Source organism: Diadema antillarum, unplaced genomic scaffold (genome assembly GCF_040938485.1).
Source record: "Diadema antillarum isolate AM-2024a unplaced genomic scaffold, OU_Dant_1.0 seq00001947_RagTag, whole genome shotgun sequence".
In the NCBI taxonomy this organism is placed as follows: Eukaryota; Metazoa; Echinodermata; class Echinoidea; order Diadematoida; family Diadematidae; genus Diadema; species Diadema antillarum.
In genome coordinates this window covers 123,478-148,464 of record NW_027272607.1, presented here as the reverse complement: position 1 = coordinate 148,464, position 24,987 = coordinate 123,478, and the positions used below count along the sequence as shown (strand labels likewise).

General features: G+C 41.1%; 1 protein-coding gene across 2 annotated transcripts in view; it reads right to left on the bottom strand.

Moving 5' to 3' along the window:
• Positions 1-24,987, bottom strand: part of LOC139713312 (insulin-like peptide receptor) — a 130,898-nt gene that overhangs the window by 18,276 nt on the left and 87,635 nt on the right. Inside the window, exons 5-13 of one of the 2 annotated variants that reach the window (XM_071625057.1) lie at positions 18,486-18,636; positions 15,471-15,688; positions 14,186-14,318; positions 13,074-13,285; positions 12,032-12,202; positions 11,214-11,412; positions 4,938-4,961; positions 2,353-2,711; positions 1,607-1,809 (exon numbers count right to left, since the gene is read on the bottom strand). In XM_071625057.1, coding sequence (XP_071481158.1) covers positions 1,607-1,809; positions 2,353-2,711; positions 4,938-4,961; positions 11,214-11,412; positions 12,032-12,202; positions 13,074-13,285; positions 14,186-14,318; positions 15,471-15,688; positions 18,486-18,636 — 1,670 coding nt within the window. The remainder of the gene's footprint in view (positions 1-1,606; positions 1,810-2,352; positions 2,712-4,937; positions 4,962-11,213; positions 11,413-12,031; positions 12,203-13,073; positions 13,286-14,185; positions 14,319-15,470; positions 15,689-18,485; positions 18,637-24,987) is intronic. The other variant, XM_071625056.1, reaches the window with a different exon arrangement.

Below are 24,987 nucleotides of genomic sequence, written 5' to 3'. Positions count from 1 at the left end.
GCTCTACCAAAATTTGACCAGGCATTCTCAAGTAGAAGATGAAAATGTACAATAAAGGCCCAATTTTTTTTAAGATTCCTTAATTTGGGGGGATTGGGGCCCCCTGGGGCCCTCTGGGTGGGGCATGGTGCCCATTTTGATAAATTGAGATCCTGACCCCCTAGGGATGCTACCTGCCAAGTTTGACAAAATCCATCATGAGGTTTTCAGGAAGAAGATGAAAATGTACAATTCAGGCCCCCATTTGGACCCTTCCAACCACCCCCCTCCCCCCCTACCCAAGAGGGGCACCCCTGGATCTCCTATGAACAAACTTGAAACTACAGTCATTAATGTACTCACTCATAGTATTATCTCAGCTCTATAACTTCTGATTCTAGAGAAGATTTATAAAGATTCCTTCATTTGGGGGGTTTGGGACCCCTGGGGGCCCCCTGGGTGGGGCATGGTGCCCATTTTAACAAATTGAGATCCTAACCCCCTAGGGATGCTACCTGCCAAGTTTGGTGAAAATGGGTCATGGGGTTCTCAAGAAGACGATAAAAATGTACAATTTAGGCCCCATTAGGACCCCTCCTCACCCCCTCCCCTGGGTCCCAAGGGGGGCACCCCTGATTCTGCCATGAACAAACTTGAAACTACAGTCATCAATGTACTAACTCATAGTATTAACTAAGCACTATCACTTCTGGTTCTAGAGAAGAAGATTTTTGCAGAATCCTTAATTTTGGGGGGCTTGGGCCCCCTGAGGGCCCCCTGGGTGGGGCATGGTGCCCATTTTAACAAATTGACTTCCTAACCCCCTAGGGATGCTACCTGCCAAGTTTGGTGAAAATGGGTCACGGGGTTCTCAAGAAGAAGATGAAAATGTACAATTTAGGCCCTATTAGAACCCTTCCCCACCCCCTCCCCTGGGTCCCAAGGGGGGCACCCCTGATTCTGCCATGAACAAACTTGAAACTACAGTCATCAATGTACTAACTCATAGTATTAACTTAGCTCTATCACTTCTGGTTCTAGAGAAGAAGATTTTTACAGATTCCTTAATTTTGGGGGGTTTGGGCCCCCCTGGGGGCCCCCTGGGGGCCCCCTGGGTGGGGCATGGTGCCCATTTTAACAAATTGAGTTCCTAACCCCCTAGGGATGCTACCTGCCAAGTTTGATGAAAATCGGTCTTGGGGTTTTCAAGAAGAAGATGAAAATGTAAAAAGTTTACGCACGACGCACGACGGACGACGGACGACGGACGACGGACGACGGACGACGCACGACGCACGACGCACGACGGACGAAGGGCGATCGCAATAGCTCACTTGAGCCTTTGGCTCAGGTGAGCTAAAAATTTCTCAAAAGATACAACTGGGGCTGTTGTGCAGAATACTTGAATGTTTCAGTGGAAATGAAATCTTAACATAATTCCATTAGATTAAGATTCTGCCTCCACAACTCTTCTACACACATGGAATTTAAAAAAAAAATGCTGTCACTTTCAGTTTTGTTCTCCTTCACTAGTTAGCATACTGTATATTCAAACATTCAGCCTTCCCTTAAGAATTTCCCTATGACATTTGGAGCATTCAAAAGAGAAAATTTCCAAGAGGCTTACTGTTGTCTCAGCGGTTGTGCCCCCGTCGATGGTGTACACGTTGCGCTCATCCTGGCCCACCACGCCTCCGCCACGCCTCTCGATCATGACTTCGTGGATGACGATGATGCCATTGGGGTTATGGGGGGCCGCCCAGGTGAGGCGCACCCTGTTATCCGCCGTGTGATTGACAGTGACCGTGGAGCTGATCTCATCCGCTGAGTCTGGAGAGGAGAGAGGTTGACCACCACTAGTGTCATACACTCAGACTCAACTGCTCTTCAACAGAGACACCACCATAAACTTCAGCTATATTAGTAACTCACAGATCATGCAAATTGTTGTAAAGATCAGTTGAGTTTGGACAGTTATGATTTTTTGCCTGTACATTTTTGTTTTCTTTCAAACATTTGATTCAATTTCCTATCAATTTAAGCCAGAGCAGGTTTATAGTTAGCTTTGTCCGTACTAAGGCAGACCATCTTAGTGCATTTGAGCTTGAGAATATGTGCATTATACACTGCACAATACCTACACACCATACAAGAAGCAATGTTTCTTTCATTTGTTTTCTTGGACCTATGCAAATGAAATAATTATATTAACAATAATGATGATGGTGGTGGTGATGATGATGATGATAACAACAACAACAAAATCATCCACATAAATGATGACAACAACAGCACATAATTCTAAAAGAGATACAGGCAAAGTTGATTCCGACAAAAGGAGTGGTCACTATTACCATTAAGGTAGTAACTCACCCTTTGGCATGGTGCGGCCATACTTGGCCGCTGCTTGGCTGCAGCCTTCAAGGTTGCATGCCTCGACCTCAATGAGGTACTCTGTGAAGTGTTCCAGCCCCTCCAGGTGGAAGGATTCCACCACGCTCAGGTTGCGCTGCTTCACCAAGGGGGCCGACGTGGTGGTGGTGGCATTGGCCTGTGGAGGCGGCCTGCTCGGGGTGAACTGCCCGGACGGGGAGGAGGAATCATTGCCGGACGGCGCCCCTGGGGGGCGTGTCGGGGAGACGAGGGGCAGCAAGGGAGGGGCGAGGGTGGATTCCGGAGTGAGGTCCTGCTCACTGGGCACATCCCTCCTCCTACGACGCTTTGAGTCGGGCCTAAAACAGGAAGAAATTTGAGGTTAAACTCTACCACCAGCATAGGAACAATATGATGATGAAATACCTGTGTAAGGGTGTGGTCTGGTAGACCTTGGACTAGGATCTATGAAGACTCATACACACTAATATACTTTGAGAATCTCTGACAAGATACAGCGTACCTCAGACAAGTAGTCTGTTGAATGGAAGAATATCAATTTTTCAACATAATTGCTACAAAAATGTCATATATGCCAATAAATATGATGACAAATATTTTTATACATAATGTGCTAATATTGCAGTATTGTGAGTAGATGACGCATGCATTCGATATGCCCACAGACTTACAAATGTCTGCACAATTCCATGTATTTCTTTCTAAGGTGTGAAGCATGCAAGATAATATATCACATTCTTGTGTGACCATTCAGAATGAAATAATGAGACCAACAGATATATTAATACTAACAGATACCTTTGTCGATTAACAATGTTGGTGCAAACATCAAATAATATTTGATAAATACAGGAACTTTCCCAATGCCCTCAAATGTTTAAATGTTACATCATTACACTGGCAACCAAGCACAATAAGAATTATGATGATAGATTCTTCACATTACACACAACAGGCAACATGAGACAGAAATCTCAAAACAAGTCCTCCCCCCCCCCCACACACACAAACACACAAAAATCAATTTAATGCACAAATGTAGCACAGTTATATATGTAAATCATAAACTGTTGCCAAGAGATTAATTGGGATCACTACAACATTTCCTAATTCAACTTCTTTTGGTCATAATTTCTCAGATGTCACTTTAATTCATCAGTCTTGACCTTTCACACTGACATGTACCAAGCAAAAAAACATATGGCAGCAAAAAAATAATACGCATTATGTTGCCTTATGCATGTTTTAGAGGCAACATCTAGGCTTCACAAAATATACAGCAAAAAAGTGTTTGATGTAGGAATTTACAGAAATGCTCTACTCATTTGAAACTAGGGTATTGAAGACGCATATGAAATATCAGAGTCTAAATGTGAGAAAGGGGAGATTATTTATCTACATTTTCAACCAACTCCTCCCCCCCCCCCCACAAAAAACAAACAAACAGCATTTCAACTACTGCTATGTTGACTGGCTAGCTCACTACAGTATATGTGAGATATGGACACTGTCCTTCATTTCCATGTTGATTTTACATGTTGATGAAGTTTATTGATCTTGAGCTCTAACCAGGGACTAACCTTTAACCTTCCCGGCACAAAGAAAATATTCCCCAATCTATGTCTATCTATGACGCCAAATGACGTTATTACTAGACTTGTACCTGGCAGAACTTCTGGTTGGAATACAAACATTTTTGGTGACCTTTTGGTAACCTTTGACCTTGACTGTTATTCCCTTCAACGTATGAGCACTTTTGGAAAACACCTTCAGAACTCTTTTTCTTTTTTTCTTTTTTTTGAAGCCATATAACTTTTCACAGAAGCATTTATGAAATAAATGCAGCACAGCATAGTTGAAAAATTTGCAAGCATTGCTGTCATGTAAATTTTATGACAAAGCTATGATGATTTCAATACACTGTGGCAATAACTTTCATATCTTTGTCTCACTTTCAAGAAACTTCAACTATTCTATTTGTGCAAGTATTTTTTTTTTTTTCAGACAAAATTCCACCAGGACTTTTCCAGTACCACATACAAATCTTGAGATGCTATTCAGGAAAAATTGGAAAGGTTAGCAAAGGGGTATTTGTTGACTTACAATGTAGCTACTCTTTGTGAAAACACAACCTTATCTTACATTGCTTGCAATGAATATCAAACCTCCACCACATTATAAGCAGAACTGATATACATGTACATAAAGCCACACAAGCTTACATATACAATGTTTCTATAATGAACGCCAAAGCATTGTGGAATAAAGACATGTACAGCGTACTCCAATATTGACAGGTAACATTTGATAGTATTTGCTGAGGGGATAAAAAAGTCCAGTAAACATTAACACCAGTGCGCGCATGCGCACATTTATACACACACGCAGCATGCAGCATTTCACTTCTTCTTTTTATAATTCACAATGTGCAGGCAAAGATTATAATTATGTGCAGCACATATAGCTGATGCTTTCTTTTTCTTTTCTTTTCCACTTTCGTGCAGGACTGCTGGATACTTCTGAAGCGTGGCAACACAATCCATACGGCAAAGGTTAGTACCTACCCGCCAAATAAGTTGTTGTAGTCCCTGGTTAGTGGAGGTTTGAGTTGGAGGTGTAAGATGAAAGAGTCAGAGTCAAGAACATTATTAGTTAGAGTGGAGGAGGAGGTTTGGGATTAGGGATTAAGGGATGAGGGTAGGGGTGTGACCATAGTTTATACACACAAGAAAAGGTGGTGAATCTTAATGGTGGGGGAGGGGGGTAACTGAAAGAAAGTAAATGAGCTATAACTAGATGAAAAGGTAAAAGAAAAGTAATGGAAAGTGCTCAAACACATGGTGGTGACCCACTACATACATGTTGGCATGAAATGAATTAATGAGCATGATTGATATGCTACAAAATGCCTGGTTGTAGCGGGTGCTTTTACTAAAGTTGTGTCACTTTCACTGGAATTGCTTTCATTTTTAACATCGTGCACTACACTATCTTGATAGCTCAAAGAATGCATGCTGGAAACATACTTGTATGCTTTTATTATTCACATGAATGTTATGGACAATGGCTGCACGGCAGTAGTGATAGGGATAATGGTTACAAGACAATGCAGCATGTAATGATAGGAATAATGGCTACAAGAAAAGGGTGGGGATAAAAAATTGCAGAGGAAACTACAGAGGTTGAAAAAAAGGTTTGTGGTATTTTTTTCCCCCTGAGACAGAGAAGGAAACAAACATTAAACATACAGTTATAGGGAATACAGGGGAGATGAGAATCAATGCATTTTTTTTTATTTTTTTTTACACTGTCACATTTACAGCATTTTGATAGCAGTGACTCATTGACAGGGTAATATCATATGAGGGAAGGCATTAATCAACAACGGGATGACATCCTGTTAAAAGGAACAAAAAGCTTGGAGATATTATCTCCTGGTAAATTCTGAAATAAAAAAGAGCAGTTAAGATGGTGACCAGGCCAGAGAAATGGTTAATGACAGTTACTGGTAGTCCATGTGAGTTGATATAGAGGGTTGGAAAGAGGATGATCTATCACTTGGTCTACTCCCACTTTGTCTAATAGCCATTGAGTCTCAACCCACATGGTCTAATCCTGTTTTGTCTACAACCAATTGCCACTTGACCTCATTGCTAGTTGGTCCACTTCCAGATGGGCTATACATCCATTTCATCTAATACCCTCAGTTTATCAGCCAAAATGGGATAAAATCCAAGGAAGCAAAATTACAATCAGACCATCTGGCCATTAGACGAAATGATAATTAGCCAAACTGGGCATTAGACTAAGTGGGGGAATTGGACCTAATGGGAATTAGACGAAATTGATAGAAGACCAAATGAGTTTAGCCGTAGTGGTGTTAGAAAAACTGGGTAGTAGACCATCTGATATTAGACCAAGTGGCAATAAACCAGAGAGAGTACGAGCCGAGTTAAGATCCACTATCTATACACATGAATGTGATACACAACCACAACATCATGTTTCATCACCCCTGAACATTGATCATTGTGAGATGACACCCAATTCCATCTCCTCTTGGTATGGCTTTACAGTACATCAGATCTGAACAAAACAGTGCATTCCACTTCCAAGTGTTTGTGTCATGATGGTGCAAGTGAAGAGAATCAGTTTTAATCTGTCACCTCTTTCCCCATCATTCAACCATGTAATCATCCCCTGGTAAACTGGATCACTTCCTGGACTAATTTCCACCTCAGAAGCAGACCCCATTTTTTTTTTTTCTTCACACTGTACAACTTTGCGTTCGCACAAATTACTGCGATATGGATTGCAACCCAAATAAGCTTATTTCTATTCACACTGAAAAATGTCTAAATTTGGATCACAATCAGAATCACGACCAAAAATAACACATTATTTTGAATGCAATGAGAGCTGTTCTTATGACATAGGGGTGTCGTCTTTCCCTTTATCGTGTGGAGGGAATGGGGGACCAGCAACTTCCTCAGCAAGTCCCAATCCTGGGTGAGCTACATATCATGCCAAATTATGTCCCATCCTCGGGCTTTGGCAGCAATCAACTGCTGTCATCAAGCGAGGGAGATTGATAGAGAGAGAAATAGACAGACAGACAGACAGACAGGGAGGGAGAGAGAGAGACAGAAAGACAGAGAGAGACAGATAGTATAATACAGAAGAGAGAGGAGATAGAGGGAGAATAAGAGAGTGAGAGAGAGAGAGAGAGAGAGAGAGAGAGAGAATGAAAAGAGCCACCCTGGATTGGCTTTGACGTGAGACAACTTGTTTTGGGATATCATTATTGTCTGCGTAAACAAGCACATCAATCATTCTCTGTCTGCATCCCATCCAACTCTCCTGTCCCCGTCCGTCTGTGCGTATGTTTGTATGTGTGTCTCTGTATGTGTGTTTGTGTTTGTGAGTTTTAATATAAAGTGGGCAGGTGTCTGTGAATACACGTGCACGTCTATTTGTCATAGTTTTTTTGGTAGTGCCTGCTTGCATAAGTGCTTTCATGTATGTGTGTCTGTCTGTCTGTCTGAGTTCCCATGTCTGTCTGTCTGTCTGTCTGATAGTTTACTCGTTAATCTGGTTGTCTCTGAGTGACTAATATCCATAGAGTTGTCAGTTTGACTCTTTGTCCATGTGATTTACAGTATCTGTTTCTCCTCCCTCTCTCTTTCTTTTTCTATATCTGTCTGTGTCCTTTTTGTGTCTCTATCCAGCCTGTCTACTAACCTTAAGGTTTTTTTTCCTATGTAACTGTCATCCACTTACCACCTTTCTTCTAACTTTTAGCACCGCTGCTTCACTTTAAATCTTGTCTAAAGCCCACGGAGAAAACTAATGAGGCAAATGCTCCTGCATTTTGTTTGATTTCATGTTTGCATCAGCATCTGGCCCTCTCATTTTGAAAAAAGGAAAGAGTCACATGCATCCGAATAAATAGTGCTTATTAAAGGCAATTGTAGGCCTTGCCTTCAATAGTCTGATAGCATTTTCACTTGAAGCCTGCACAATTTTGTTTTTGTCTGTTATTTTTTTTATGAAGCTGAAATGAACAGAAATATTGAATTTATGGCAGCAAAAACATATGACACACACAAGATGACCATCCCATGGATGACTTTTTGAAACCCTGAAGCAGGTAACCAATGACAGTATGCCTGGAGTTTTCTTATTATCATTTATATATTTAACACTTACATTATAAGTTTTATCTCTAAGCAGAGGAAACATGTCACAATAAAATTTCTCTCAAAATGCATCAATCTAACAAAAATTTGCATCAATGAATATGGGCTGCTGATACATGTAAAAAGGCCCCTTTAAATGCATGAGCCAAATTTTCTGGAGCAAGTTAGATGAGGGTTTCATATACACTATCTGATTATCTTTGTTCAGTTTGATTTCTCATGATCATTTGAATGGAATGGGTCATGCCAATTATTTAGAGCTAGATATATCAGTATTTTTTTTAAAATCTATACTGGGTATTCATACATTTGTAGTAAGAGATATTTTGTGTAAATCTCACATTCACACTCTTCTTCTGTGGGTCTGATATGAAGTGCTATGATTTATTAGTACTCTGAACATTGACCTGAATGCAAATTTTGGCACATATGTGGGTTAGGCAGTTGAGCAAGCTCTACGATATGCAAATTCTTGTGCGATGGGAATCAAAAGTACCAAGTATAATGTCGAGTATACACACAATGGGAAAAGGGATAGATGTACCCCTTTTGGTACTATATACAGAACAGCAAGAGGGGACACTAACTGTGATGCATTGTCGGCTTTGATATGATTTGGAGCATGATGTGAAGGAAAATAGCAACAACGACAAAACAGTATGTCAAAATAAAGAAGTGCTTACATCATATTAATAATATGCTATGCAACCTACTGTATGATGTATCTCTATTCTTCTGGGCACCTCAACCATTTTGAGACCCACTCATTAATTTGGCAGATTCACAACTCTGTGCCTTTCACAACTCAGTGCACATGTAACATACAAGGCACAGAGTGAGGAAAAAAAAAACCCAACAAAATAACCCATATCAATTTTGCAACTGCTGGAAAACAAACCGCTCAAGAGTCTGTTAATTGCTCTCTATACTCTGATGTCTATAGTGCTACTGTTTCAGGAATGTTACGGCATCATGGGACGGAACTTTTGATGGGCATCACTGTGGAAACATGAAGAGCTTGCTGGAGGGTAGAATACAAAATATTTTGTTGCTACCTTGACAACCCATTGGATGAAAAACGTGGCAAGTGCTGTCAGACATAATACACAGCATATCCTTCTTTTTTTTTTGAAAACAAAGGGCTCATTGAAGCAGAATTGCATGGCAAGTTGCACCCGAGAGCAATCATGTGATGTCTGTAATTGTGATAAAGCACTCTGTGAATATACTATTTGCATATGAATATATTATATGTCTGCATACTTTTTTTGAAAGAGATATGTGAGAGGGAAGAAGATTGCAAGGATGGCTCATACAGGGAAAAACAATAAAAACTGTTGTATTGATGAGACAAACATTCCTATAGCTCTAGAGATTACCATATATCTTGTTTAATACTCACAACTACAATAGGACATACTACCAGCCCCCCCCCCCCAAAAAAAAAATGTTAATCAATCCAATAAATTTGAATAATGAATTGTCTGTCTTTATCTCTCTTTCCAAACTTCATCGCTCAATCAGGCTGCTGTTGGATGTGGCTGGTCTACACCTTGTGCCCATTCCCATCTTTATCTATAGTATCTTGATACCAATCAGCATCCATGCCATAACAGCTACTACCCCATTCACACTGCAACTTTGCCTACGATTTGGACCAGGAGAGTTGGTCGCTTGTATGTGTGTGTGAGAGTATGTGTGAGAGTGTGTGTGAGTGTGTGTGTGCCAGGAAGGGTATGGGGTGGAATCTCATGCAAAATGAATGCACAGTAATCTGTGACGTATGACAGCAAGTACATGGTCAAATTGCCATCACTCTTGCTCAATAAATTGCTCATGTTATCAAATGAAAGAGCTTAGAAAACTTTGGCATTAACATTGGGAATAGAAAGGAAAAGTTATGATCATACTTGTGCTTCTCACATGCTATACCCATAGGCACGGTGTGTAAGTCTGACGTTCAACAGGTCCCACGCTTGTTTGGTGTAAGATAACATCTTCACACGTATTGAAATTTAGTAGAAATTCCAAGGGAATGCCAAGGAGGGCTATAACCTTCGAACACTGACAGTTAGTCAACTCTGTACTGCCGAAGACAATCTCTCGTTATCTCACTCTCAAATCACTGCACTGTTAAGTTGCTGACAAGGAGAGGTCTGGCAAGCAATGGGTTAATTGCAGAAAAGACAAGAATATAAAGGAACACAAGATGCTGCATATAATGCCATGATAAGACGTCATCCTGTCTATCATGCCTCAGTTCATTCAGCTGATCTGACAGGGGAGTGGTGGGGTGGTGGTGGGGAGAATGTTATTCTCTTCTTGGCAGACTTGCATATATAGGGCTTCCATTCCTTGCAGAAGCCATAGAGTTATGAGTCAAGAAGTATTAGTGGGACCATCCAAGGCTGGGAGAACTTGCATATTTTTTTCTCTTTTCTTGCTTGGGTGCGGTGAGGGGGGGGGGGGGTGGGGAGAGGCCACCATGCAGCAAGACTGGTACAGCTGTTGTCATTAGAATCTCTCTGTCATTCATCCATGTTACAAGGATCACGCCGCCAATCATATTATGGCGTGGATTGATCCTCGATATCAAGGATGCAATCTTCCCATACACCCACCTTCAAATCAAGGCAATGGTGTGACAAGCAAAGCACAAGAGAGTGAGATTAATTACCCCCTTCCCTTGCTCCAAGAAAAGAAAGAATATTAATCATTACCAATAAATGCACATATTTGGGTTCCAGATTTCTCCCCGCACATCAAAGTGAAAATATTCTGAATGGTTTTTCAAGTGTTTCATTAATTTTGCATTTAAACTTGACAGAAGCTCCAATTACATTTTTGCAAGTAAAACATTTCACCGTGTGTTGGTAATATTCTTGGGGGAGTAAAAAAAAAAATAATCTTGTCTGATGCAGATAAAATTTTCCTAGTCCTTGAATGACAGGTGGTTTACTGCTTGCATAATTGAAGCAAACTCTCTCCCAAATGCAGTTGCACGTCTTGCGGCAGGAGGTGTACAAGAAAATCACATCATTAAAAAGACATCAAGGAGTCTCACTGCAGGGTAACCCGCGCATCACAAATTCAAGCGGAGTTTGCCGTTGCCGGGCGGGGCGGGAAAACCTGACGACTTACCTCCGGACGTAGATACTGTTGTGGAGTTTGTTCTCGAAGGCCTTCTGGAAGCGAGCCTCTTCCTGCTCCCGCTTCAGGTCCTCTGGATCAGGGGGGCAGGCGCAGCACCCGTCCCCTACTCCGGTGTTGCTGGGCTCCTCTTCTTCTGGGACATCCACTGGGTCCGTGGTGGACTCCGACTTCTTCAGGGTTGGCAATTCTGCATCGATCATCGGTACAAAATGTTTTAACGTCTCAACCCAACCTGTCTGCCTGATCAGATGGGAATTTGGCAAATACTTTCAAACAAAATGCTTACTGCGACTTTGCTGAGACTTTGCAAGTGCTACACTTTGTGAAAAACATGTTTGTCCTAGCTACAATGTCAGTAGGGAGATGATAGCTGACCCTCACATAAATTAAGTGATTCCCTACCAGTGATGTGTGTGAAGGAAAGTCTGAACAGCAGAAAACGAAATTGTCGGGACTAGGAGAGGCAGCATCCAGACAGATGCAAACAGGGAAAGACTGATCTATGTATGACTGTAACAGATATATAAGCATGTGATGATATTTTTGATCACTAGACTAGCAATCACATAGTAGAAAGTTGAGAAGAAGAAGGCCACAGACCAAGTGCAAGACTTCTTTGATGCCCTTTTGTTTCTAAGCTGAGAATATCTCTGAAACTATTCTTCCCAAAACTCGTTTGCTCCCGTACTGGTAAAAATCGATGAGCAGAGAACAGTAAATACGTCTGGTCTCAAGGAAGATGGCCAACAAACGAGAGATTCCGGCCAACTCCAAGCGGGCAGGCGAAACTGGTCTACTCTACTCACTCTCCCTGCAGAAGTCCCTGTTAGCGAACTCCTCCGTGGGCAGGTACTGGGGCTGCCACCTGATCCTGTAGTGGGTCAGGTTCCCGTTGGGGTTCACCGGCGGCTTCCATGTCACCACCAGCTCCGAGGAGGAGTTGGACGTCACTTTCAGGGAGCTGGGTGGGGAGGCAACTGTGGGGTGGACAGAAGACACAGGAGCAAGAGGACAGAGATGAATGCCTTGATGGGAGGCATGGTGCATGTAAACCAGAGAGATCACCTCGCAAAAACTACACTTTATAAAAGAAAATTTTTATAACGTGGACACTGAATAAAAAATTAAGGGGTTCTTCGAATATGGTCTTAATGATAGAAGACTCATCAGTTCTTTGTTTGTTTTCCTATAAAGTATGCGCTATAAGCGAAATCTCTGAATGGTGGCTTCTGAAAGAGTGTTTCAATTTTATCTTCTCAAAATGAAAGACAACAGGATTATACATTTGACACATACTTATATTGCAATACAAGAGAGAAAGGTTTACTAAAGATAGTAATATTTAATGCATACCTTTCTGACTTGGGGATGTTACCTAAAATTATCAACTTTGCCTCAGGGTTGCCTGACATTGCAACAACTGATGCACACAAACTGGATTCCTATCATCAAAATGTATTTAGTACGTAAAAGAAGTAACTTGGATAGGTCTTTCTGGGGGTGACACGACATTTGCTTCTGCAACAATTGCTCTGGTCTTATTTGTGATAGGATTCAAAGTTTAATTTAATGTGAGGATTAGGGTTAGGGTTATGTTTGTGGGTAGAATTTAGGTTTGGCTTAGCGTGCAGATATTTTATGGGCGCAAATGTCGCAGGAGAAAATGTCATGGAACCTTTACTGGGTCCTCAAGAAACGTTATATATAATAGGTTTTGTGAATTTTAGAATACATAGAAAACCAGCCAATCTTGAAAGGGCATAGATAAAAAACATCTGGACGAAAAAAGTGGGGAAAAAACCCAAAAAGAAGAGTGTGCCATAGGTATCTGTCCACTAAAATTCTCACCAGCCTCATTGGTGAGGTGGTAGACAATGTTGCTGCGTGCGCTAAACTGGGCCCCGGCGATGGTGTAGGTGCGAACCATGAAGGCGTACTGCGTCCAGGGCTTGAGGTTGTTTATGAGTGTGGCGGTGTGGTCCGGGTTAACGTACTGTGCATCCCAAGCGCTCGTCCCGCATGCATCTTCCCCATCCAGCTCGGTGACATTCCGGAATGGCCTGTGGCAGGGAATTTTACCATGATAGCAGAGGAAAGGTTGGTCTTGTAAATATGCTGCATTTCTGTGTCATTCTCTCCCCCTTCCCCTCCCCCTCCCCCCCCCCCCCAAAAAAAGCTATTCAGTGGCATGGGAAATGCAGAATGCATAAACATCTGAAACCCATACACACTATGTGTGGGTGGGGTATAATACTGTAACCCTTTCTTCAGCAAACTAAAAACTCATGGAAGTTGAAAGTTTGACATATTCTCATGAAATAGTGATATCATTTCGATCACATATGCAAATTAGATGAAATGACATCATTGCCTCATAATGATCTCATTGGCTTTTGTGCTCAAAGTAGGGGAGTGGCTTTCTATTCTTTTAAAGGAACTGTACAGTACTGGTTGAGGTAGGGATTCATGTTTTAAACATTCCTAAGCGAGATAATGAAAAGCCTCTTATGAAATATGAAAGAGCATGTGATTTTAAGAAGGATTCAACGTTTATCTGATGAAAATTGGTTTTCAAATGGCTGATATATCCAAAAAAGTGCTAATAATAAAAGGCGACATGCCCCAACTTTATTAGTATCTCTTTGTTTCACTTTGTTGTTGGATATCTCAGCCATTTCAAAACCGATTTTCATCGAATAAACTTTTGATACCCTTTAGATCTGCATGCTCTTTGACATCCCATACAGTGGTTTCTGAATATCTCACAAAACGTTAAAAGCTAAATCTTCACCTCGACCAGAACTGTACACACCCTTTAAAGCTAACGCATAATACCAATAAAAGAACTTGGCAAGCTATGGCTCAAAGTATAAAGGACATAGAAGGGATTGACAAGCCACTGGCTGTCGCCTCTTCCTGCAGGTTCCTGCACACGGTTTTGCGATTTGATTTACACTTACGCTTCGCGGTACGAGACGATGTATCCCACGATGTCTCTTGTGTCCTGGGCGCTGTTGTTGGGCTGGGACCATTCCACCATCAACAGTTTGCCGAAAGATGCCGGGAATATGACTGTTAGTCGCTGAGTGTTACCTGGTGAAATTCAGAGAGAAGCATTAGATCTGTTTGCTGTTGGTGTCATTTTTCCTGACTTCAGGCAATGTTCAAAGTCAAATTCATATTCATATTATATTTCATTCTTTCATCACCACATACACTTTTGTGTAACGAAATAATTTTATTTGCATCTCAGTACATAATTGAAGTATGATTAAGCATAATAACAAAAATATGATTAGACGATACAATATTTGCAAACATTATTTGTGAAGTTATGGAATCATATTCTTTTTATATGTAAACCCAAAAAGCTGACAAGCAGTTTCCAATGCAATTGCTACCACAGCATCACTCTTATCATGACATCTCACCCTGATTTGATCTTTTTTTGATCAATTCTGAACTGTGGGGGTGGTGGTGGTGGTGATAGTGATGGTGATGGTGATGGTGATGGTGATGATGGTGGTGATGATGGTGGTGGTGATGGTGGTGATGGTGATGGTGATTGGTGGTGGTGGTGATGGTGGTGGTGGTGGTGGTGATGGTGGTGGTGGTGGTGGTGATGGTGATTGGTGGTGGTGGTGATGGTGATGGTGATTGGTGGTGGTGGTGATGGTGGTGGTGGTGGTGGTGATGGTGGTGGTGGTGGTGGTGATGGTGGTGGTGATGTTGGTGGCGGTGGTGGTAGTGACGGTGGTGACAGTGGTGACGGTGGTGGTGGTGATGGTGGTGATGGTGGTGGTGATGGTGGTGATGGTGGTGGTGGTGATGGCGGTGATGATGGTGGTGATGGTGGTGGTGATGGTGGTGGTGGTGGTGGTGGCGATGGTGGCGGTGGTAGTGGTGGTGGTGATGGTGGTGGTGGTGGTGGTGGTGATGGTGGTGGTGATGGTGGTGGTGATGGTGGTGGTGATGATGGTAGTGATGGTGGTGGTGATGGCGGTGGTGGTGATGGCGGTGGTGGTGGTGGTGGTGATGGTCATGGTGGTGGTGATGGTCATGGTGGTGGTGATGGTCATGGTGATGGTCATGGTGGTGGTGATGGTGGTGGTGATGATGGTGGTGATGGTCATGGTGGTGATGGTGGTGGTGGTGTATGTGTGTGTGTGTGTGTTTAGGGTTAGGGAGGGTTGGGAAACTACACGGAAGAGGGTATTTGATATAGCCTTTGTATGGCAGACATACATGCCACTTGGTCCCCATTGGAGGAAAGAGAGACATCAGTGTTGCTGAGTGGCTCCTTCAATCCCGCAATTCGGTGCAGTCCCTGGATCTCGGAGTAGCACAGCTTCGGGTTGTAGTGGAAGAAGAATGTCCCGTTGGCGATGGTAATGTTACGATGCAGCGACCAATCAAAAAGCTGCTGGAGGTTGTTGTTTGCCAGAACATAGAGGGAGTATTTCCTGTCAATTACCACAATGAGAGAAGAAAGGAAACAAAAAATATTTGAAGAAAGTGTTAGCTTGCGGTATCATGTAAAGACAATAAAGATAACACCATTGCTGTGATAACAAACATCTTCTAAATGAGTATTATCTTCTTCTTTTTCGGGTATCAGTTTACTAAAATGTGAAACGCAATGCAAAGAAAGGTGTATTGTATTCATAATGTGGGTTAAAAGCTGCCGCTATTGCAAGCTCTGTGTATGGGATACATATCATCATATAGACCTAGCATAATGATCATAAGAAAACGTGTTAATATCATGGTAAAATAAATTAGTGTGTCTGCACCTACCAAGTTATCCATCCATAACATGCGGTAAAACAAGAATCCAAACAAATTTGTCATAATTCCCTGAACTAGTAATAATACAAGTCTTGGCTACCATGACGACATGGGAACAGACAACTGTCTAAAAAAGAAAACCTGCATTGAAATCAATTACTGAGAAACCTTGAATTGTTTCCATTTTATTTGCCTTCTCTGATTTTGTTCCCCATGTAGTTGCTATGCAAACACAACTGTATGCTTCATTGCTCCCTCAAGCAGAAACATGTTCACCCCCAATACTTTATCTCCTAGATCTGGTACAGTGACCCTCATGAACTCGACAAAATGAAAGAATTAAAACCTCTGAAAGTCAGAATTGGCTCAGTCCATTGACAAACATTGCTACTGGACAGCATAATCACAACCAGTGTTGTATGTCTGCGACTGAATTTCTGTTTGACACCTTCAATTCCACAATTTGTTTTGTTCTGTTGTTGCTTTTCTTTTTAGAAGTCAGACCACACGATGAAAGCCGAAGAAATGTGATAGAGAAACCGGTTCTCTCTCTCTCCCCATCCATCCATCACAAGGCCTTTTCGTGGTCTACCTCATTTTGCAACGGAGCTTTGCACCAATTGCAGTCAGTCGTCCTCCCTCCTCCCATCCCAGAAATCTACCGGGCGCCCCGGGGGCACAAACTTTGTTGGCTTACTTCGTCTGCCACTGATTGAATGTTTTCTTCGGCAGTTGGCAAGAGCTCCCCTTTGCTGCTCAGACACATCGGAGAACAGCGACGTCAATCAAGATAACACCATAACGTATACACCAGGAGGCTCAGATTTCAAAGACTTTGACAGCGGGGAATACAACATCGTATCAAGCCAAGCCAGCAAAATTTTTCTCAGAGACTGACAGCAGCATACAAATGTAGGGCCACAGACAAAACAAATGTGAACATTTAATGCAGGTAGTTACCATCAATTGCATAACAGTATGGGAAGGAACATTGCAGAAGGTTTCTCTTCCTTTACATTAAAAAAATTACAAGTCGGTAGTATATGACTCAGACAGAACAGCTCTTCTAGATATTAAAGCGATAGATGTCGACTGCAATCAGGTAAAACTCTGTCGCCGGGAAATCCCCCTTTTAGAAAGCAAAACTATGATCTGCGCTCAAATTGACTTGAATGACATTAGAGAGAATAAAAACAGAACAGTAAAAGATTAATCAGATTTACCAATGGACTTGAAAATCTTTAAAGACATTCATTTGCTTTTGTTCCTTTCATCGTAGGTCAACTTCTGCATGGAAAAAAGTTTGCTTCCAAAAAGACAACCACTTCCAGTAAATTCTGAAAATATATTCATATCATTGTCTGAGACTGCATTTCCCCACTTTCTTCCTCCCCCCCCCCCCCCCCTTTGCAATTGCCTTTGGCAATCTCAGGATCTCTTTATTGGGGGGGGGGGGTGCCATTGAGGAAAAACAGATTTTCCGTCAAGAAAAATAACACTAACAGCTTTATACTGGAAATCTGCAACTTGATCCTTGATTAAGTTCCTTTCATCGTATGAGCATTTTTCTCGATAATGAAAATGAAAGCTTGATATAATTCACTGATAATGAGTGATATACCATTGTCGTGGTTGCAAATGTATATAGATGATATATTACATGAAAAATGCATGGAGAGCACTCGAACAAACACCTCTTTTGTAGTCAAAGATCTTGCCTTCCCAGCATGGACATGAATTACTTTCATCAATCAAGCCACCATAGAGGGTGCCAACGTTAAGGAAGATAATACATCGATAACAGCTCCACAGTTCCTCAATATGGCCCTTTTCAAGACGGTGCAGTCAATTCAGAAAGAAATCAACTGCTCCATGCTCAGTCCTTCAGCAGTGTCATTGTTTGATGTCAAAATAAATTTCCTTCAGTCATATTGCCAAATGGTATTCTGAATGACTCTCGTAGAAGATTGCAATCTCCACAAAAGTTGCTGAATAGATGATTGATCCACTTTCATTGTTCATTTCCACAGTAAGGAACAAAAAAAAAACCCCACAAAAACAAACCCTTCAATTCCTGCTCCTTTAAAACAGATCTAAAGCAACTGCAAGTCTTTGTAAATCTAATATCTTTGAAGGAGTGAGGATTTCTGTGAATGCCCACAATCTTCCAGCTGTACTCAAGATTATCAAACTCGTACAGAAGCATAAAACATACTAGCTAGTGTTTATGGGTAAATCTACATCTTTTCTTCCACAACATCATTAACTCTGCATATATGTGACTGTGACCAAAACCACTAATTTGTGAAAACATGAGAAATATGTTAAAAAGTGTTTCTTAGTTAACCCTTTTCATTTGATCTTAATGACACTTTCACTACATAAATTTGTGTTTCTATTTATCAGTCTAGTTTTAGTATAGCGTTTCACATAGTGTGACCGCGGCTTATGAAAGTAATTTCTTGCACTTACTTCATCTCCAGCCCGTCTTCCTGTCCCTCAATACGTCGCAGCTTCTTGAGAAAGTTTAGGCTGACCAAGGAGTTGGCACGGCGGATGACCAGCGCTCCTGTCACAACTTCGATCAAGCCAAGATTGTTCTCAAGTTCAGTCACCACATTACCTGATGGGCATTGAAAGAAAGAGAGGGGGAAAAGAAAATATATCGTGAACACCTATAAATTAAACTGGAACTTCACATTTGAACAACTTGTTTGCTATGTGACGACATTCCTACTTTGATTCCTCATTCTAAACCATCTGTACAGAGAATGTTTCATTTTTTCTTGTATGCTATGAATTCATGAATCTGTTACATTCTTTACCTCAATAACCAAGATATCATGTCAGTATTAACCTCTTCAATTCTGTTTGTGACAACACACAATTGTAGAATGAAACAGTCAACATAAAATATTGATACCACGGAACAGAAATAGACACCACTGTAATCACCTGTTTGAATCACCAGTTTTAACTAACCATGATTAGACTGACAAGATTTCAGAAATTTTGTTTTTGTGTGTAAAGTTGTTTCTCAACATTTCTTGACTCAAGCTTCAGTAACAGCACTCTGTCACCTTTGGACTTTGTTACTTATTGACTGGTTATCAACATATTAATTATTGCACATTTGATGTTGTGAATATTCGTCAGCCTGCTGCCATATTGTTACTGTAAAAGTGGATATTTTCACGCGACTAATTTTTCGCGCTTGGCCGGGTCAGAAGAGTTTCGCATGTTTTTAATTCCGCGGAATCAAGACATCACACACAGGAACGTATGGCAGGCAAAAATATTCGCGTGCTTTTATTTTTGCGCTAGTTTCTGGTCGCGCGAAATGCGTGAAAATTTCAACATCACGAAAATTTCCACTTTTACAGTATCTGGTATCGTCTGGACTAGGCATCAACAACCACCATTCCCATTTGTGTGTGCATGTATGCAAAACATACACACATACACACATAATGCATACAAATGTACATACACACACATACGTGTACATACATACTTGCAGATATACAAACATACATACACACACACGTAAACACTGACGTACATACCTACCGCTGCAGATGCACACACATACATACATACATACATACTAATCTTGCTGATGTTAGAATAATCCCAGACTTTATCCTTGATGATAACATGAATATTAATTATCAATGAGATGTTCTGTATAATATATGTACACTATACTATCAATGACAGAGAGATGATCTGAGTTAAACTTTTCCTCTACTAACATTTGTCTGTTGATCGAATTACGAACCTTTCGAAAAATGAACCTTCAGAATAATGGCACAAATGTTTGGATCAACGTACCCATTGGCAAGTACAATTAGTGTGTTTTGAGTAGAGGCAGTAATTCCTTTTAAATTCCTCACACACATTCTTTCCTGTTCGATGTCTCTGTTTGTGACAGTCTAATTCAAAGTGTGTGCAAGACGCACACCTGCCATGATGTTTTGTATCTTGCTTTATCTTAAAAACGTACTTAGGATAGGGTTGGGGTTTTCCCCAAAGCTGTGTTTACACCATGTTCCCGGCAGCCATGGCAGCCTCCTTTGCCCGAAATGTAGTGTGTCATTGGTAGATGAAAACATTCTCCTGTTCCCCCCCCCCCCCCCTTCGCATTCTAGTCTTGTTCATTCCAGTCCTCGTCCCAGTAAACATAGAGCTATCAGACGCTGTTCTCACGGCATCTGGGCAGGCTAGACTATCAATATTTTCCATCACGTCCCACTATGGACCGCCTCCAAGTTTTGTTACGGCCTATTACATGCTGTTGTGTTTTGTTGCGTTCACACCGTTTTATCACAGCATACAGGAATCCTCAATAGCTCCGGGACTGCTGTAGCAATTTTTTAGACAATCTTACACGGCATCCATGGCAATCACGGCCTGTTATGTTTGTCTATCCCATCTCACCGCGTTGTTTCACATCTATCCCGCTTTATCCATGGTTGCCTGAAACATGGCTGCCATGGTTGCCAGGAACATGGTGTAAACGCAACATGATAATCTTCATAAAATTATTTCCCATGTACATTCTAGAATCCCAACTTCTTTCTTAATCAGAAATTTGCATATCTTCCAAGAATCCATAGGTCCTCATTTGCATATTTGCCTTGATACTTTCTTCTGTATTAGGCTTCGATAGGAAAAGGGTTATGAAGAAAGTTAGGAAGATTTTCAGGAAAAAAAGTCAGAAAGAGAGCTAGAACTACTAGAAAGATTTGCAGGAAAAAAGTCAAGAAGAAAGCTAGGAAGATTCTTAGGATTTCAGAAAAATTCCTGACTTAGGAAGAAAAATCTTCCTAGGAAGAACTTCTGAACACCACCCTTCAGTTGCTTTTTTTTTTCAATGAGGTCATGCTAGACATACACAAATATTTGCAACATGCATGGCTGTTGCATTGTATTTTGATTGTTCATGTTCGTATACGTGTCTGTTTTTTCCTACTGGCACCACTGATCCTTATCACTCCTAACTATTAACATTAGCAATCCCTGGCTGCTTTGCATGCTGTACTTCTGAGCTGTGGACTTCCGTCACACATTCCACGAGCATGCGCCTCGCTTTCTGCGAAGCGCCACTTTCTCCTGCCTGCCTGGAAATGCGCAACGGCCAGGAAAACTTGTCACCGACTCATTCATTCACTGATTCATTCATTTGCCGTCAGCCGTGCAAATGCACACATGCAGTTCCTATCGAGTAAGACCCAGCAACAACAGCACTTGATTGATGCATTTTACAGTCAGGGGGCACGCTGGTTTCACTTTACCTTCGCCCAAGTAAAATAACTTGCATACCAGTGCTTCCCTTTTTTTTTTCCTATTCCCTTTCGCTCCCTCTCTCCTAAAATGTTAAAGGCATTATTTACCATGTGCAGATAAAACAAGAACCCAGCTTCAGTACTTCGAAATCGTTATAGAATGAGAGTTAGGGATAGAAACAACCACTGTAAAAATTTTAATTACGATAATCAATTTCAAATATCATTAAATACACAAAATGTGACCGAAAGTTATAACAAAATTGTTTACAGACTTAACCATCTACAGTTATGGTTTATTGAGGAAAATAGTGATATCTCCCTAAATTTTAGGTTTCATTGCAAAATGTTTATGTGATAGGATGTTTTGTGATACAACTGACCTACACATATGCATCAAATGTAATAACTCAAACATTTTTAAAATCACTGTTCTCAAAGGTAGAGGGTACCTTTAAGCCCATGATGGCAGGAGAGGAACTCTTGCTGACCCTTCAAATTGGCAATATTATTGCCTAAGCACACTGCTCTGAGTAAACAACTGCTGAGGGCAGATGAGAGACAAACAAGACTTGACCTCTGACCTCTAGAAACATTTAGTCAAAGATAATAGCTTGTGATAGTCTTGGCTTTGGTGGAAGAGATGGGACAAGGAGGACTGTGTTCTACCGAGCGACTGAGGTGGAGGACTATTAATCCTAGCTCACACGAGAGCAGCATGAACAATTCATCTGGCTCTTCCTTGCATTTGTGTTGGTTAAAGGGTGTATACAGTTCTGGTCGAGGTGAAGATTTAGCTTCTAACATTTTGCGAGATATTCAGAAACTACTCTATGAGATGTCAAAGAGCATGCAATTCTAAGGGGTATCAAAAGTTTATTCGATGAAAATCGGTTTTGAAATGGCTGAGATATCCAAACACAATGTGAAACAAAGAGATCCTAATAAAGTTGTGGCATGTCGCCTTTTATTATTAGCACTTTTTTTTGATATCTCAGCCATTTAAAAACCACTTTTCATCAAATAAACATTGAATCCTTCTTAAAATTACATGCTCTTTCATATTTCATAAGAGGCTTTTCATTATCTCACTTAGGAATGTTCAAAACATGAATCCCTACCTCAACCAGTACTGTACAGTCCCTTTAAGATGTCTCATTCTTTTCAGATACACACAGCAGGGTGAAATATCTGGGCAAACATATGTATACATTATAGAAACACAACCATTATTGCACATTACAGCCTGGTAGAATAACAATCTACAGGATCTACTACCTTACAGCTACATGGTCCATCTACTACTACTAATAATTCAAATCAAATAAATCCTACTTTTACACACCCTCCAGAAGTATTTCTGAGACATCCGCTGATGCCAGAGAAAAAACATGGTTTGGGGGCAATGCTCAGAAGCCTGCATCCAGGCTATTAGTTTATCCCCATTTCTGCTCAGATATTTCACCCTGCTGAGTGTTTATTTTGAAATGCTCTTTTGAATCACATCCAAGAAAAACATGATGCAGAAGGGGGCATTCAGAGGGGATGAGAAATTCATCCCCTCCCCTACCAACCAACCAACCTCAGGCCCTCCGCAAGGCATCCCAACATGATTGGAGGGTCAAGACCAGACAAGATCAGCTCACCTTGTAGGATAACAAATATTTCAACACAGCTTTCAATTTGAAAACAAAGTCTCAGCGCAGTATTTGGGTGCACCTGTATGTCACCCTTCAGCTCTCCCAGTAGAGCAGATACTCCCTGAACTCTGAAGGACAAAGGGAATGTTGCGCTCACTTATGCTCCTCTTCTTCTCCTTCATCATCCTCCTTTTCCTCCTCCTACAGTTCTCTCCATAAAACTGGTATCATCTTCCTTACATGAATCATTCTCTTCCATCCCAAGGCCCCCTTTTTGTTTATATTAAAACAGAATAATGTTTCCAATTCCATGCCCTAAAATGGGGCTGGGGCAATCTAGAAAGCAACATTTTATGGACTTGTTTTGGCCAAAGAAAAATCACATCCTCACCAGTTGAAATGTCAACCAAGGGCTGGCTGACATTTGCTCAAGCCCTGCTGTTCCCTTTACACCTGTGTCTTGCTAGTTTACTTCATCCTTTGAAAGTATAAGCATGGAAGTGAGAATGATATGAACCTGTAGCATGTTCAGAGACAGAAATATGATATTCAGTAACCAATGTCAAAGAGGTCAAATGAAATAGGCACATTTCTTCTTTTCTTCCCAAGTTCAAGGAACAGTATCATCAGACAAATTCGAGTAATTTGATTTAAAAATTACCTCAGTTTGCATTGATGAATACGGACACACTGAAATGAAAGTGGAGGTCTTGTTTAACAAATTGGCCAATAGAACTTTGATAATCTTTACCACGTAAAATTAATTATCCTGTCTAGTTTCATGTAAAACACTACATGATGACACAATGGAGAAAGAAATGAGCTCAGTGGGACCACTGCTGCCATATACTGCAAGAACCAATAATGAATCCAGGAGTGGTATGGGAAGCCAGTTTTAGAACTGCCACATTTTTAAATATGCACACTTATATGCAACGAACAGAACACTATTTTCAATAACCACAGCATTCTTCATCTTCCCAACACCAACATTATCTCCTGCAGACTGTTAGGCACAATGCAAGACAGCCTTGTGTCAAATATGTTATCAACATTAGAGCCTGGACTAGCAGACTAGTCCATAGTCATTGATGAAGGGTTAAAGAGAGATGATCCTATTTATGCACCTACAAATGATGTTGGGATAAGTCACTTAACCTCTTCGTACAAGGAGAAGCAATGCTTTTATAAATGGGGGGGGGGGGGGGGGGGAGGAGTGCCAAGTCCCAGGGTTAGGTCAATTAGCATCTGTCAAATGATACCTGCACACTACCTGACAGGACGACAAAACAATTGGCAACTACGACTGGGATAATTGGGAGAAGATGATCCCATAAAAGCTGCTCTTTGACCAAAATGAGCTGGTTTGGGGAGCCAAGGGTCCTGGGTTGGTATTCTTCGCACGACCTCCTCAGCTTTTCAGTTCCAACTGTGCGCACCATTTATTTCTCACCCTCTTAAATCTTGTTCCTCTTTTCCCTCTCTGTTCATTCTCGTTAATAGCTGACAATCTACATTCCTAGCATTCTGATGATGTCCCCTGGCGAAATGATAGGCTCTTGTACAATTGTCCCAGCTATTGTTTGCCATTGTTACTGTTTCTTTAAGTATTCCTCTGTCTTCTTCACAATGTCAGCTTACAAGCTGGTTCTACTTTATTCTAATCCATCATAATGAAGCAAATTTTGCTCTGTACAGCACCACATAAACCTCGGGCCTGCAATCTTTTTTTAAGTATCTTCACAAAAGACACAATGGACATTTCTTGAACTGAAATGCACTTTGTATGACACTCATCGATGATTCACATTCAGTCGAAGGTAATTTCACACTGAATCATTCCTTTAAATTTGTTCAGCAGCATTTGAAAAGTGCTCCTTATCCATAGTGTTAACAGCAGTCATGATTTTAGTGCCCTGTTCCCTTCCAAGAACTGCAAATGAAATCACTGAATATAGCTACCAACAAACAAAATACTTTGAATGGAAAGTGGCTAATTTGCACAGCTAATGTACGTGCCAAAAATAGCATGGCCAGCACTTTCAA